This window comes from Dendrobates tinctorius, unplaced genomic scaffold, assembly GCF_039654945.1.
Source record: "Dendrobates tinctorius isolate UK_male_01 unplaced genomic scaffold, ASM3965494v1 ptg000037l, whole genome shotgun sequence".
Lineage (NCBI taxonomy): Eukaryota > Metazoa > Chordata > Amphibia > Anura > Dendrobatidae > Dendrobates > Dendrobates tinctorius.
In genome coordinates this window covers 24,036,776-24,048,956 of record NW_027361705.1, presented here as the reverse complement: position 1 = coordinate 24,048,956, position 12,181 = coordinate 24,036,776, and the positions used below count along the sequence as shown (strand labels likewise).

General features: G+C 45.4%; 1 protein-coding gene across 1 annotated transcript; it reads left to right on the top strand.

Annotated features, from left to right (window-relative positions):
- Positions 1-1,777: 1,777 nt before the first annotated feature.
- LOC141088120 (uncharacterized) lies at positions 1,778-9,925 on the top strand. Its single transcript, XM_073574064.1, has 6 exons — positions 1,778-3,534; positions 6,368-7,783; positions 8,619-8,684; positions 8,970-9,011; positions 9,175-9,233; positions 9,785-9,925. Exons 1-5 carry the CDS (start codon positions 3,470-3,472, stop codon positions 9,224-9,226), a joined length of 1,641 nt encoding a protein of 546 aa, XP_073430165.1. The 5' UTR covers positions 1,778-3,469; the 3' UTR covers positions 9,227-9,233; positions 9,785-9,925.
- Positions 9,926-12,181: the final 2,256 nt, after the last annotated feature.

The following is a 12,181-nucleotide window of genomic DNA, read 5'->3' as shown; positions in this document are numbered from 1 at the left end:
AAGGGGTAACGTTGTCCCTTGTGGAGGCGCCAAGTTGGTGTGGGGAGACTTATAGGCCAAGTAATGCTCCTCTGGGAATTTTAATATGCAGGGTGCCTGTTCAGAGGAGGAGGACAAGAGCTCTAGCGCCACCTATTGGCGATAGCTTTGTGCTAATAAGGAGTTAAAAATCCAAAGTACTTGATTGTAAATGCAGCTTCTGGTTTGGTTTCCTATCCAAAGTCATGTGCCAAGGCTCATGAAAGGGCCGATATTGACTTTTAGGATTGCCTCCTCTAATGGGTGGCTCTAGAACTCCTGTCCTCTTCCTCTGTGAAGAGGCTATGTGCTTTATATTTAGGTGATTACATTGATAAAGTTTTGATTTAAGGTAAAGAATCTAAGAGGGTTGTACAAGATTTGAAAAATTCTGTCTCTTTTCTTCAAAAAACAGCGCCAAACCTGTCTGTTGGTTGTATCCGGTATTACAGTTCAGCTCTATTCATCTCTATGAAGCCGAGTTACAATGCCAAACACAAGCCGTGGACAGGTGCGGCGCTGTTTTTAGAAGGAAGCAGTTATGTTTTTCCAGTCCTGCACAATCCCTTAAAACCCTATTTCATGAATATGGGATTGGTTGTAGGTTTTTGTCACTCCTGACAGTTACTGCTGTTACTGGGGATTAGTAATCCATGAAATGGGATGACATCACACAGTGACATCATGGTGCCTGCCGAGGGGACACTCACTAGAGGGCTGCAGTCGGGAGTAAAGTGGAAGGAAACGTATTAGCCTCTTTTTTGTGCCCTTTATTATGTTCTGATAGGTTCTCCTTTATCTATAGGTGTTAACCCTGTAATGTCAGGACATCACTTCCCTTTAATAATGGAATCGTTATGTAGTTAATCCCTGCAATTCTTTACAAATATCAAAACAGGAATGAAATACAATGTCTGCTATAATTCTTCTTTTTCTATTATTTTATAGTTTATGAGCGAGAATCTAGTGAGGAGAATGAGGTAAATGCTTACTTACCCTAAATCTGCAATTTCTCTGATAGACTGGGGCCACTGGATGGCGGAGAGTCACCTTCCATGTCACCCGTAATCTCCTGCAATTCTGCTTCCCACAGGGAAACATTGCAGCTCCATGTCAGAATGACCGGGTGACTCTATTACTGCCGAGCATTAGCCGAAGGGCAAGTTCAGATGTGGCAGATTTACAGTGTCCAAATTTTGGGAAATTCATTCATGGTGGGAGGAAATTGTGGGCCCCTTCACACGTCCATATAATACCAATACCGGAAAAAATAGTATCAGTGTCATCAGTGTTTTGCATCAGTGTGCCATCAGTGTGTCATCAGTGTACTGTCAGTGTGCCATCAGTGTACTGTCAGTGTGTCATCAGTGTACTGTCAGTGTGTCATCAGTGTACTGTCAGTGTGTCATCAGTGTACTGTCAGTGTGTCATCAGTGTACTGTCAGTGTGTCATCAGTGTACTGTCAGTGTGGAATCAGTGAGCCATCAGTGTAGTATCAGTGTGCCATCAGTGTACTGTCAGTGTAGTATCAGTGTGCCATCAGTGTACTGTCAGTGTAGTATCAGTGAGCCATCAGTGTGTCATCCTTGAGAAAGCTCAAAGCGTTATTGTGTTATTAGAGTACACACTATTTAGAAACCAATTCTCCACCAATTGTGATATTTTACAAATTGTTAAAATATAAACTTTAATTAAATAGTATTAAAAAGGAGTAGTTACTCCCATATTACTCTAATTAGTGTTTTTTTGTATAAATATTTTTTCTAGTATTGCATTAAAGATTACATTTTAATGATTTGTAAAGTACCACAGTTGGCGATGACTTGGTGTCATTAGTGTGTCCCCAGTGTCACCCGAGTGCTATCAGTGTATCATCAATGATTCGTCAGTGGGTCACCCGTGTGCCATCCATGTGACATCCGTTTTTTTCCAGTATGGCTTTATAAAAATCAATTCCAAAGCTTCTATACTTTGCAGTGTTAAATATACACGGACGGCACATGGATGACACATGGATGCCATTCGTGTGCTATATGTGTTGTACATGGACCCATAGACTGCTATTGGCCTCTGTCATCTGTGCTGCTGGTAAAACGCGGACATATGAGCAGCCCTATAGGTTGTAATGGGTACGCGTGGATATATGTCTCCAGTACGGGTGAAAACGGCTACCAGACGCCCTGGAGACACGTACATGTGAACAGGGCCTTACACTACGCCAGGTTTGTGACATACAACAGTTGTACATTTTAGTGACCATTGATGATCTGTTATCAGCTATGGAGCAGATACAATAATTCCTAATTGTCTTCCTTCTCTTCAGTAGGATGACGTTAGAAGAGGAGTACAAGGAGTTCCTGCTTGAGCTGTATGTATATCATATAACTGGGATTATTGATCCTCCTGGACTCTCCCTGTAATGATCCACCACAGAGATGTTCGCTATGAGTCTGCATTGGTTATATTAAGGCTCAATAGTATCATTCCTCTTCCTACCATCATGGTGACTGTGTATGTGTAATATTATTCATTCTGTTTTCTTTTTCTTTAATAGATGGAGAGTCAGCATAGAGCTATGGGAGGTAGAATTCGAGAATGTATCTTATTATATCTTCCACATTCATATAGGAGTAGTATGTGTCCCAATAAGGGGAGGACGCCATGGTGGTGATATCATGGCGTTACTGTTCCCACTCAGGGGCATTTACACTGTTTCCATAAGAAGGATGACATTGCTTTCAATAATAAAGAACTTAGACCCAAATTAATTCTTCATACTGTTCCTCATCCCTTTTATTCGTAGAATAACAATACGGTCAGGAGCCAATTACAGTAATGCCCCAAATTTATCCGGACTCTTGACCAACCAAATGTTGTCTTGGAGCCTGAGATTAAAGGATCATCCTTCTGTGTAGCACAATCTATGTGATGGCAGAGCTGGAGAGATTCTGGAGGTTATGTCCATGCTGTTATCTGACGGACAAGTTATATAGATCGTGGCCCAGATTCATCACCACCTTTGTGTCCACTTTATGTCTACTTTTGTGTGTTGGCACCTTTTTTGTTGTTTTTTACCCTTTTCATTATTTGCACCTTTTTTAAGTCAATTTTACATGTGCTTGCCTTTTTTCTAATTTTTGCTCCTTTGTGGCTGTTTTTTAACAATTCCAGATATTTTCACCTGATTTGGCACATATTGTCTCTAGTCTCCTTCTTCCTCCCTCTGGTGTGTTTTTCAGGACTCCAAAATATGAGACCAAACATCACAAACGCAGTTCAAAAGACGAAAAAAGCCTATTTTTTACTTTGCGACAAATTCATGAATCACGCACATTATTTTGATGAATTCTGTGCTAAAACAGCAACAAATACCACTAGACATATAAGGAAAGTGACTTATAAAAAGCCGCAGATGATGAGCCAGTGTGTTATGATTCTAACCAGAGCTGTATGTTCTATTATAGGAAAAACAAATTTGGAGGAGCATCCCGTGCGCCTACCCTGGAGACCATCTTGTAAGTTGGCATTATAAACAGAGTCATATTTCTGAGCTGTTCCCACAGATATACTATTGCCATAATCAATGTACTGTATCTACAAGGGGAAATGATGTAAGAAAGAGTTGGAAATTCATGAAGATTTCACATCCCCTCATTGTCACTGTGCCACCATCAGCAGACACAGGCACGCTCATGTATAAATACTCTTCTAAGACAAAGTATCAGTGTGACCCTTCACAGCCAATCAGAATCCAGATTTCAACATCTCAATTTCCTTTAAAATGAAGAGCAGTGATCTGGTTGGTTGCTGTGAGTGTGACGAGCGTCAGCTTACGCTGAGTCGTTTTTCCTTTTAGAGTGGACCCTCTGGGCCGTGGCACCCACCCACCTAGGGCAAGCGAACCTAGTGAGAACCCACCCCCTGTACAGGGAGTGTCAGGGGCAAGACCAAGGGGGTGAGCCACCACGGCAGCTGGACCAGACGGCCGGCTCAGGGAAACACTATTGAGTGTCTAGCAACAGGGCGAACAGGAAACGAAACATAAAGCGAAGTCACAGGATTTCATCAGCAAACGTGGTTACACATTTTAATCAGATACAAGGCAAAAACAGAGAATCAGATGCAGGGCACCAACGGTGAAACACGGCAAGGTGCGTGCAAGGGCACGCCTAAAGTTCAGACATAACACGTGCAGAAAACATACTGGAGTCCAGGGCAGGGTACGAGTTAGGGATCACACGTGTTCCTAGGAGGGATGCATGCTAGGACACGCCAGAGTCCAAGACAAGGTGCACGCCGAGAGACACGCCAGAGTCCAAGGCAGGGTGCGTGCAAGGAGACACGCCAGGATCCAAGACAGGGTGCGATGGCATCGGACTCCGGACTACTGGCAACGACCGACAGGATCCAGGCATCAGGCTACGGAAATCAGGTCCGGACATCAGGCCGCAGTCATCTGGTTCTGGACCTCTGGCAGCGGTCGGCAGGTTTCGGGAATCCGGCAGGCAATCCAGGGATCAAGGCAGGGTGCGTGCTTGGAGACACACCAGGGTTGATTCAAGGACGGAGGACTGCGCATGCAAAGGGCACGCCAGGGACAGATTTAAGGACGGAGGTCTGCGCGTGTAGAGGGACACGCCAGAGAAAGGTACAGAGCAGAGTCCTGCGCTTGCGAAGGAACACGCCAGGGTCAGGTTCACGGACGGAGGCCTGCGCATGCCGAGGGGCATGCCAGGGACAGAGTTTAAAAGCAGAGTCCTGCGCATGCAGAGAGGCACGCCAGGGTCAGGATTCAAGACATGATACAGACTAGGACCTGTGCGTGCTAGAGGGCACGACAGGGTACATGGCAAAACCTGCGCGTAGTTTTAGAGCAGCACGGGGAGGTATGCCAAGGGCAGGCGAGGACCTGCGCGTGCTATAGAGAGCACGTAGAGCACAGTGCAGAAACAGCGTGAAGTGCAAGGAAGCACAGAGAGCACAGCTGGGGCACTGGCTAGCTGATTGGTCTGCAGCACTAACAGGCGGGCCAGACTCCAGCGAACCCGGCTGAGGCATAGCAGGCGACACAGCTGTCACTGACCGACGAGCACGGCTGAGGCACAAGCAGGCGGGCACGACTAGGGCGGGCACGGCTGAGGCACAAGCAGGAGGCTAGGAAGGCCAGGTGCATGCAAAGGGCACACGAAGCAACAAAGCAAGAAACAAGACAAGGCTAGGCGAGAAACAAGGCAAGACAGGGTGCGGAACATAGGCAGAAACAGAGCCAGGTCAGAGCAAGAACAGAGCTAGCAGCGGAGCGTAGGCCGAAGCCCAGAGCCGGGCCAAGGCAGAGCCTTGGGATTAGCGTGGAAATGTGCAAGAGAGCACCAAAGGGCAGAGTACGGAAAACCAGGCAGAGACAAGAAACATGAGAAGTACTACAAGGCTCAGAATAGCAAAGACCAGACATGGCAAAACAGGCTAAAGCAGAGAACAGCGGAGGTACCACAAGGCAAGGCAAGGACAAACATGGCACGAGAGACAACACAAGACATGGCACGAGACAGGAGTCAGAGTACAAGCACAGAGCGTGTGCAGAGACGCACAACAGAGCAAAGTGTAGGGGCACAGAATACAGGAGCGACCCAGCAGGCCAAGCAGCCATGCAGGGAAGCAACACGATACTCAGGCCCTGACCATAGGGAGGGGCGGTCTGATATAGCACCATAGCACCAGTACTTCCGGGTCAGGACCTGGAGGAACTTTGTGTTCAGATCCTCCAGGATCATAGAGAGCATCGCTAGAACAGCCTGGGTAGAACCATAGAGGAGGTCACATGATCAGAGGTTTCCAGGAATACAGCGGATTGCAGAATCAGAGCAGGGCTGGAACATAGGAAAGGTCACATGATCAGGGGTTTCCAGGAATACAGCGGATTGCAGAGTCAGAGCAGGGCTGGAACATAGAAGTCACATGATTAGGTGTTCCAGGAATACAGCGGATTGCAGAACCAGACAGAGATGGATGGTTACCCAGCAACAGCCATGAGGTAAGGCGCGCGTGCACATTGCTCCAGGCATCTTGCGGCATGACAGACATGGCGGACAGTAACACGGACACTTTTTCTTAGAGAGATTTTTACGGATCATGCCTGGGAGTTTTATGAAACCATTTATGTCCTCCATACACAGTCTACTATAAATTGCAGCCTTCATTCTGCTAATAGTTGGCAACTGGAGGATAACAGTGACGATGGATAGAAATTCAGAAGTTTTTAGAGAAATTTCTCATATAAAATGAGTAATTGTAAAAACAATGGCAGTTTACGAGAATTGCTAAATAATGTCTATGTTATATATCCAATAGTGAGGAAGAGGAGGAGGAAGAAGAGAAGGAGGATGACGAGGAGGAGGAGGAGAAGGAGGAGGAGGAGGAGAAGGAGGATGACGAGGAGGAGAAGAAGGAGGATGATGAGCAGAAGAAGGAGGATGACGAGGAGGAGGAGAAGGAGGAGGAGAAGGAGGATGACGAGGAGGAGGAGGAGGAGAAGGAGGATGACGAGGAGGAGGAGAAGGAGGAAGATGAGGAGGATGACGAGGAGAAGGAGGATGGCGAGGAGGAGGAGGAGAAGGAGGATGACGAGGAGGAGGAGGATGACGAGGATGATGAGGAGGAAAAGGAGGAGGAGGAGAAGGAGGATGACGAGGAGGATGACGAGGAGGAGGATGAGGAGGAGAAGGAAGATGACGACGAGGAGAAGGAGGATGACCAGGAGGAGGAGAAGGAGGATGACGAGGAGAAGGAGGATGACGAGGAGGAGGAGGAGGATGACGAGGATGATGAGGAGGAGGAGGAGAAGGAGGATGACGAGGAGGAGGAGAAGGAGGATGAAGAGGAGAAGGAGGATGACGAGGACGAGGAGAAGGAGGATGACGAGGAGAAGGAGGATGACGAGGAGGAGGAGGAGAAGGAGGATGACGAGGAGAAGGAGGATGACGAGGAGAAGGAGGATGACGAGGAGGAGAAGGAGGGTGACGAGGAGGAGGAGGAGGGTGACGAGGAGGAGGAGGAGGATGATGATGAGGAGGAGAAGGAGGATGAGGAGGAGGACAAGGAGGATGACGAGGAGGAGGAGAAGGAGAATGACGAGGAGGAGGAGGATGACGAGGAGAAGGAGGATGAGGTGGAGAAGGAGGATGACGAGGAGGAGGAGGATGACAAGGAGGAGGACGAGGAGGAGGACGAGGAGGAGGACGAGGAGGAGGAGGAGAAGGAGGATGACGAGAAGGAGGAGGAGGAGGAGAAGGAGGATAAGGATGACGAGGAGAAGGAGGATGACGAGGAGAAGGAGGATGACGAGGAGGAGGAGAAGGAGGATGACGAGGAGAAGGAGGAGGATGATGAGGAGAAGGATGAGGAGGAGGAGGAGAAGGAGGATGACGAGGAGGAGGATGACGAGGAGAAGAAGGAGGATGAGGAGGAGGAGGATGAGGAGGAGGAGGAGGAGGAGGAGAAGGAGGATGACGAGGAGGAGGAGGATGACGAGGAGGAGGACGAGGAGCAGCAGGAGGAGGAAGAGAAGGAGGATGACGAGGAGGAGGAGAAGGAGGATGACGAGGAAGAGGAGGAGAAGGAGGATGACGAGGAGGAGAAGGAGAATGACGAGGAGGAGAAGGAGGATGACGAGGAGGAGGAGAAGGAGGAGAAGGAGGAGGAAAAGGAGGAAGAAGAGGTGGATAAGTTTAATGCCACATCAGAAGGCAGCAATGAGGATATCAGCTTGTAAGTAGACAGATAGTGAGAGTATAATGTATTCGCCAAGACTCCTAGAACATCTCCGAGTCTCCTGGAAAAAAATGTACTCAAGAAGACATGGATAGCAGTTATATCCAGTCAGATAACTTTATCCATAGGCTTCCTAAGCATTAATTCTTGGCAGGTTGTTAAAAATGGGGGGATCCCATTCCATATTTTTTAATTATTTTTTTAAATGCCGTTGGGACCGCTCTATTGTTGATAACCAGCTTTGCTAAAGCTGACAGCTAAATGTTGCAGCTCGCAGCTGTCAGTTTTACCATACTGGTAATCAAAAATAGAAAGACTTCACGTCATTTTTTTAAAAAAATTGTATTTATTTATAGTGCAGGCACTGACTGATGAATACTCCCATCAACGACACCTGATCTCGCTGTTATTAGCGGCAGCAGGCGTAGGCTGCTGGGAATAGTACTCTCTAATCAGCCGACGCCTCTATGAACAGAGGTAAACTTTCATAGCTGGTGTTGGAAACCGCAGCTCTCTGACTGATCACAGACAGTGTTTGCTGTGCTGTGCTGCAAATGACAGCATGGCAAACAATGGGTGTTCGGGCATACCATGCATCTGAATGGGGTCTAGGTTCGGTTTCGGGTACTGTTCTGGTACCCAAACCGAGCTTTTTTCTTAACCGTTTGGCATAACACGCAGGACCCAAACATCCAGAGGTTCACCCATCACTAATTGTGACATTATCATAGGACATTACATAGGACAATATCACTGTATAAATTCTCATAGACTGATCAGAATGATGATGTGAATTGTCTGAGTCTCAATTTGTTTGTTTGAATTTTTTAAGACACAAACATAAATGGTGGATGCCAAAATGCTTTAGAAGAAAGAACCAGACTACTATCAAAAACATGTAAGTATTTAACCCTTCCCACAAATGGATGTGCCCTTATGTCCTAAACGCTGTCTTCTAGATGCAAAATTATACAATGATTTGTCCTGGTAGTTACACAGGCAGATCAGTCCGCTTGCAAGTGCATTTGAAATGTATTCAATGAGCTAATAATTAGCAATCTATATGATGTGGTGAAGTATATGAGACAGGGCATACATTATATTTATTGTCTGTATCCCTATGATACTAGGATTTGTTCCTGATTATTATATTTATTTGTGATCACTTTTTCTTTTTCTCCAGCAGCAAAACTGATAAAAAAGAAACAGAGAGACGTCCAACAAAGTAAGGAAAAGCTTCCCCCATTGTAGCATGTGACATGTTGTTACACTAAGGCCCATAATATGGGTAGATATACTTTGTGTCTTCCCTTTATACTATATTGTTCAGTATATTTTTAATGGAAGATACCAACACCTTCCCTTCCTTTCTTCTCCATTCTATACAGCTGGCTCCTCAGAGCTTTTACCTGCTGCTTCAGCAGAGCGGGAACACAATAAATAAAACGTAAGTATAATTTTTTTATTGAAAGATTTACAAACTCTAAGCGGTATCATCAGTTTGCTATATATAGAAAAAGAAAGAGGGGAGACACAAAGCGCAATAGGGTCTTATCCCACGTATCACAAAGATGAGACCCCAAGAAAACTGCTCACCTGGTGCAGGTGACTACAGGCATGTAAAGATGGCGGCTGCCGCAGATCCACAGGTCGATCCACGACCTTATGAAGAGATATGCTTAGTAGGAAGTGTGGATTATCTCCGCGCTGCCGCAATAGATTAATTACAGAAATTATTGAAATATTCCAGTTGCTTATTCAACGCATTTCGGTGTTCCAATGACCCCTTCGTCAGGAAAAACCACATACAATATGAAGAGACAAGGTGCTTGCAAGGTTTAAGCACATGCTAAATTCAAAAAATGGCGCCTAACGATCAAATGACGCATGATGTCAGAGTTCATGGTTGACAAAAGGTTAACACGTCTTTATCGGTATAGAATTAAACATATACATTAAGGATCCCATTCTTAATCATCAATTCATTTCTATTCACAGATTAACGGGTAACAACTGAAAAATTATTTAAAGAAAAAAAATGAATGAGTGGATCCCAGCTTTCTCCAAAAGAGAAGATATGGACGAGAACCTGCGGAGCAGAAACACATTAAAAAATTAATAAATATTTAAAAAATCTAAGTGAACTGTGTTCATTAATAATTATGAATATAAAGTGATCGTTTTTACCATGTAAAATAAATCAATTTCCCAGTACAAACAATATAAAAAAGAGGAAGACAATGTAAAAAGGGAGGGGGATTTTTTCTGTTCGAAGCTCTAGAGCAGGGTTCCCCAACTCCAGTCCTCAAGGCCCACCGACAGATCATGTTTTCAGGATTTCCTTTGTATTGCACAGGTGAAGCAATTATGACCTGGGCAATACTAAGGAAATCCTGAAAACATGATCTGTTGGTGGGCCTTGAGGACTGGAGTTGGGGAACCCTGCTCTAGAGTGAGGGAAAGTCGCAAGACATCGCAAACTCCCAGACTGGGGCCGATATTATGCCGAGATCATATCCAAGGAGAAACCCATCATCACTTATTGTTGAAAAAAACGTCATAATTAAAAAGTATAAATAATATGCGTGTGAGTATACAAAGATGGATTTGTCAGAGAGAAATGACATCGCTGTCGACATACTGACATGCAGATATTTATAATTGTGAAAGCATTTCAAAAGAGAAAACTTATTCTTTAAAAACAATAAAAAATATATATATATATATATATGATGTCATAGTAAAGGACTATCAGTAATTAGAAGACAAAAAAAATATCCGTATGGAGATGAATCTATATCTAAGGTTACATTCAAAAAGCAAATTTTAGAGAAGAGAAGGATAATTCAATATTATAACTGAGACTTTCGTCAGAGATAATTTTGATATATAGAAAGGGAATATGAAAATATAAATTATACCATTCAGCCATTTGTAATAGAGGGGAATATTTTAAAAGAGGATATTGTAGATTATTATAGAAAGGATCATTTTTTTGGGTAAAAATAACCTTTTAAAGGGGAAGAGGAGATTGTTAGTTCAAAAAATAGGCGTCAGAGGGAATATATCCATTTGACCGCCGAAGAAGAAAGCCAGGACCCATCGCTCAGAAGAACCACCGCAGGAACACCGCAAGTTCGCGTCCTGGACAAAGACACCAGCAGTAATTAATATACAGTCAAAAATAGCATAAGATACATTACGAATCCAATGGTCCTCCTACAGAACCCGAGCAGAGGCACAACACAAAAAACACAATTTAGGAAATAATCGCTATGCAGATTCCACAAGTAAAAAAATGTGAAATTATATAGTTATACAGCAAAACAAAACCCTCAGTACTCCAACTGGAGATGCATATAAATAAATATAAAATAATTGACACGTTTCACTTCTAATATTCCAGCCCCATCACCATGTATCCCCAACCTGCACAAACCCCTCATCCTGCTGAGCCGCTGCTGCCGTATGTGTCCCTATTACTGCACCTGATACCCCAATGCTGAGCCGCTGCTGCCGTATGTGTCCCTATTACTGCACCTGATACCCCAATGCTGAGCCGCTGCTGCCGTATGTGTCCCTATTACTGCACCTGATACCCCAATGCTGAGCCGCTGCTGCCGTTTGTGTCCCTATTACTGCACCTGATACCCCAATGATGAGCCGCTGCTGCCATACGTGTCCCTATTACTGCACCTGATACCCCAATGCTGAGCCACCGCTGCCGTATGTGTCCCTATTACTGCACCAGATACCCCAATGCTGAGCCGATGCTGCCGTATGTGTCCCTATTACTGCACCTGATACCCCAATGCTGAGCCGCTGCTGCCGCATGTGTCCCTATTACTGCACCTGATTCCCCAATGCTGAGCCGCTGCTGCTGTATGTGTCCCTATTACTGCACCTGATACCCCAATGCTGAGTCGCTGCTGCTGTATTTGTCCCTATTACTGCACCTGATACCCCAATGCTGAGCCGCTGCTGCCGTATGTGTCCCTATTACTGCACCTGATAGCCCAGTGCTGAGCCGCTGCTGCCGTATGTGTCCCTATTACTGCACCTGATACCCCAATGCTGAGCCGCAGCAGCCGTATGTGTCCCTATTACTGCACCTGATACCCCAGTGCTGAGCCGCTGCTGCCGTATGTGTCCCTATTACTGCACCTGATACCCCAATGCTGAGCCGCTGCTGCTGTATGTGTCCCTATTACTGCACCTGATACCCCAATGCTGAGCCGCTGCTGCCGTATGTGTCCCTATTACTGCACCTATTGTGTGGTTCTGTGTGCCCTCTAAATTCTAAAGCATCCCTCTATAATACAGTAATGCCGGGTGCAAGTGACCTAGAAAACAGTGCCCATATTTTGTCCCCTAGAATGTAGTAATGCCCTCTAT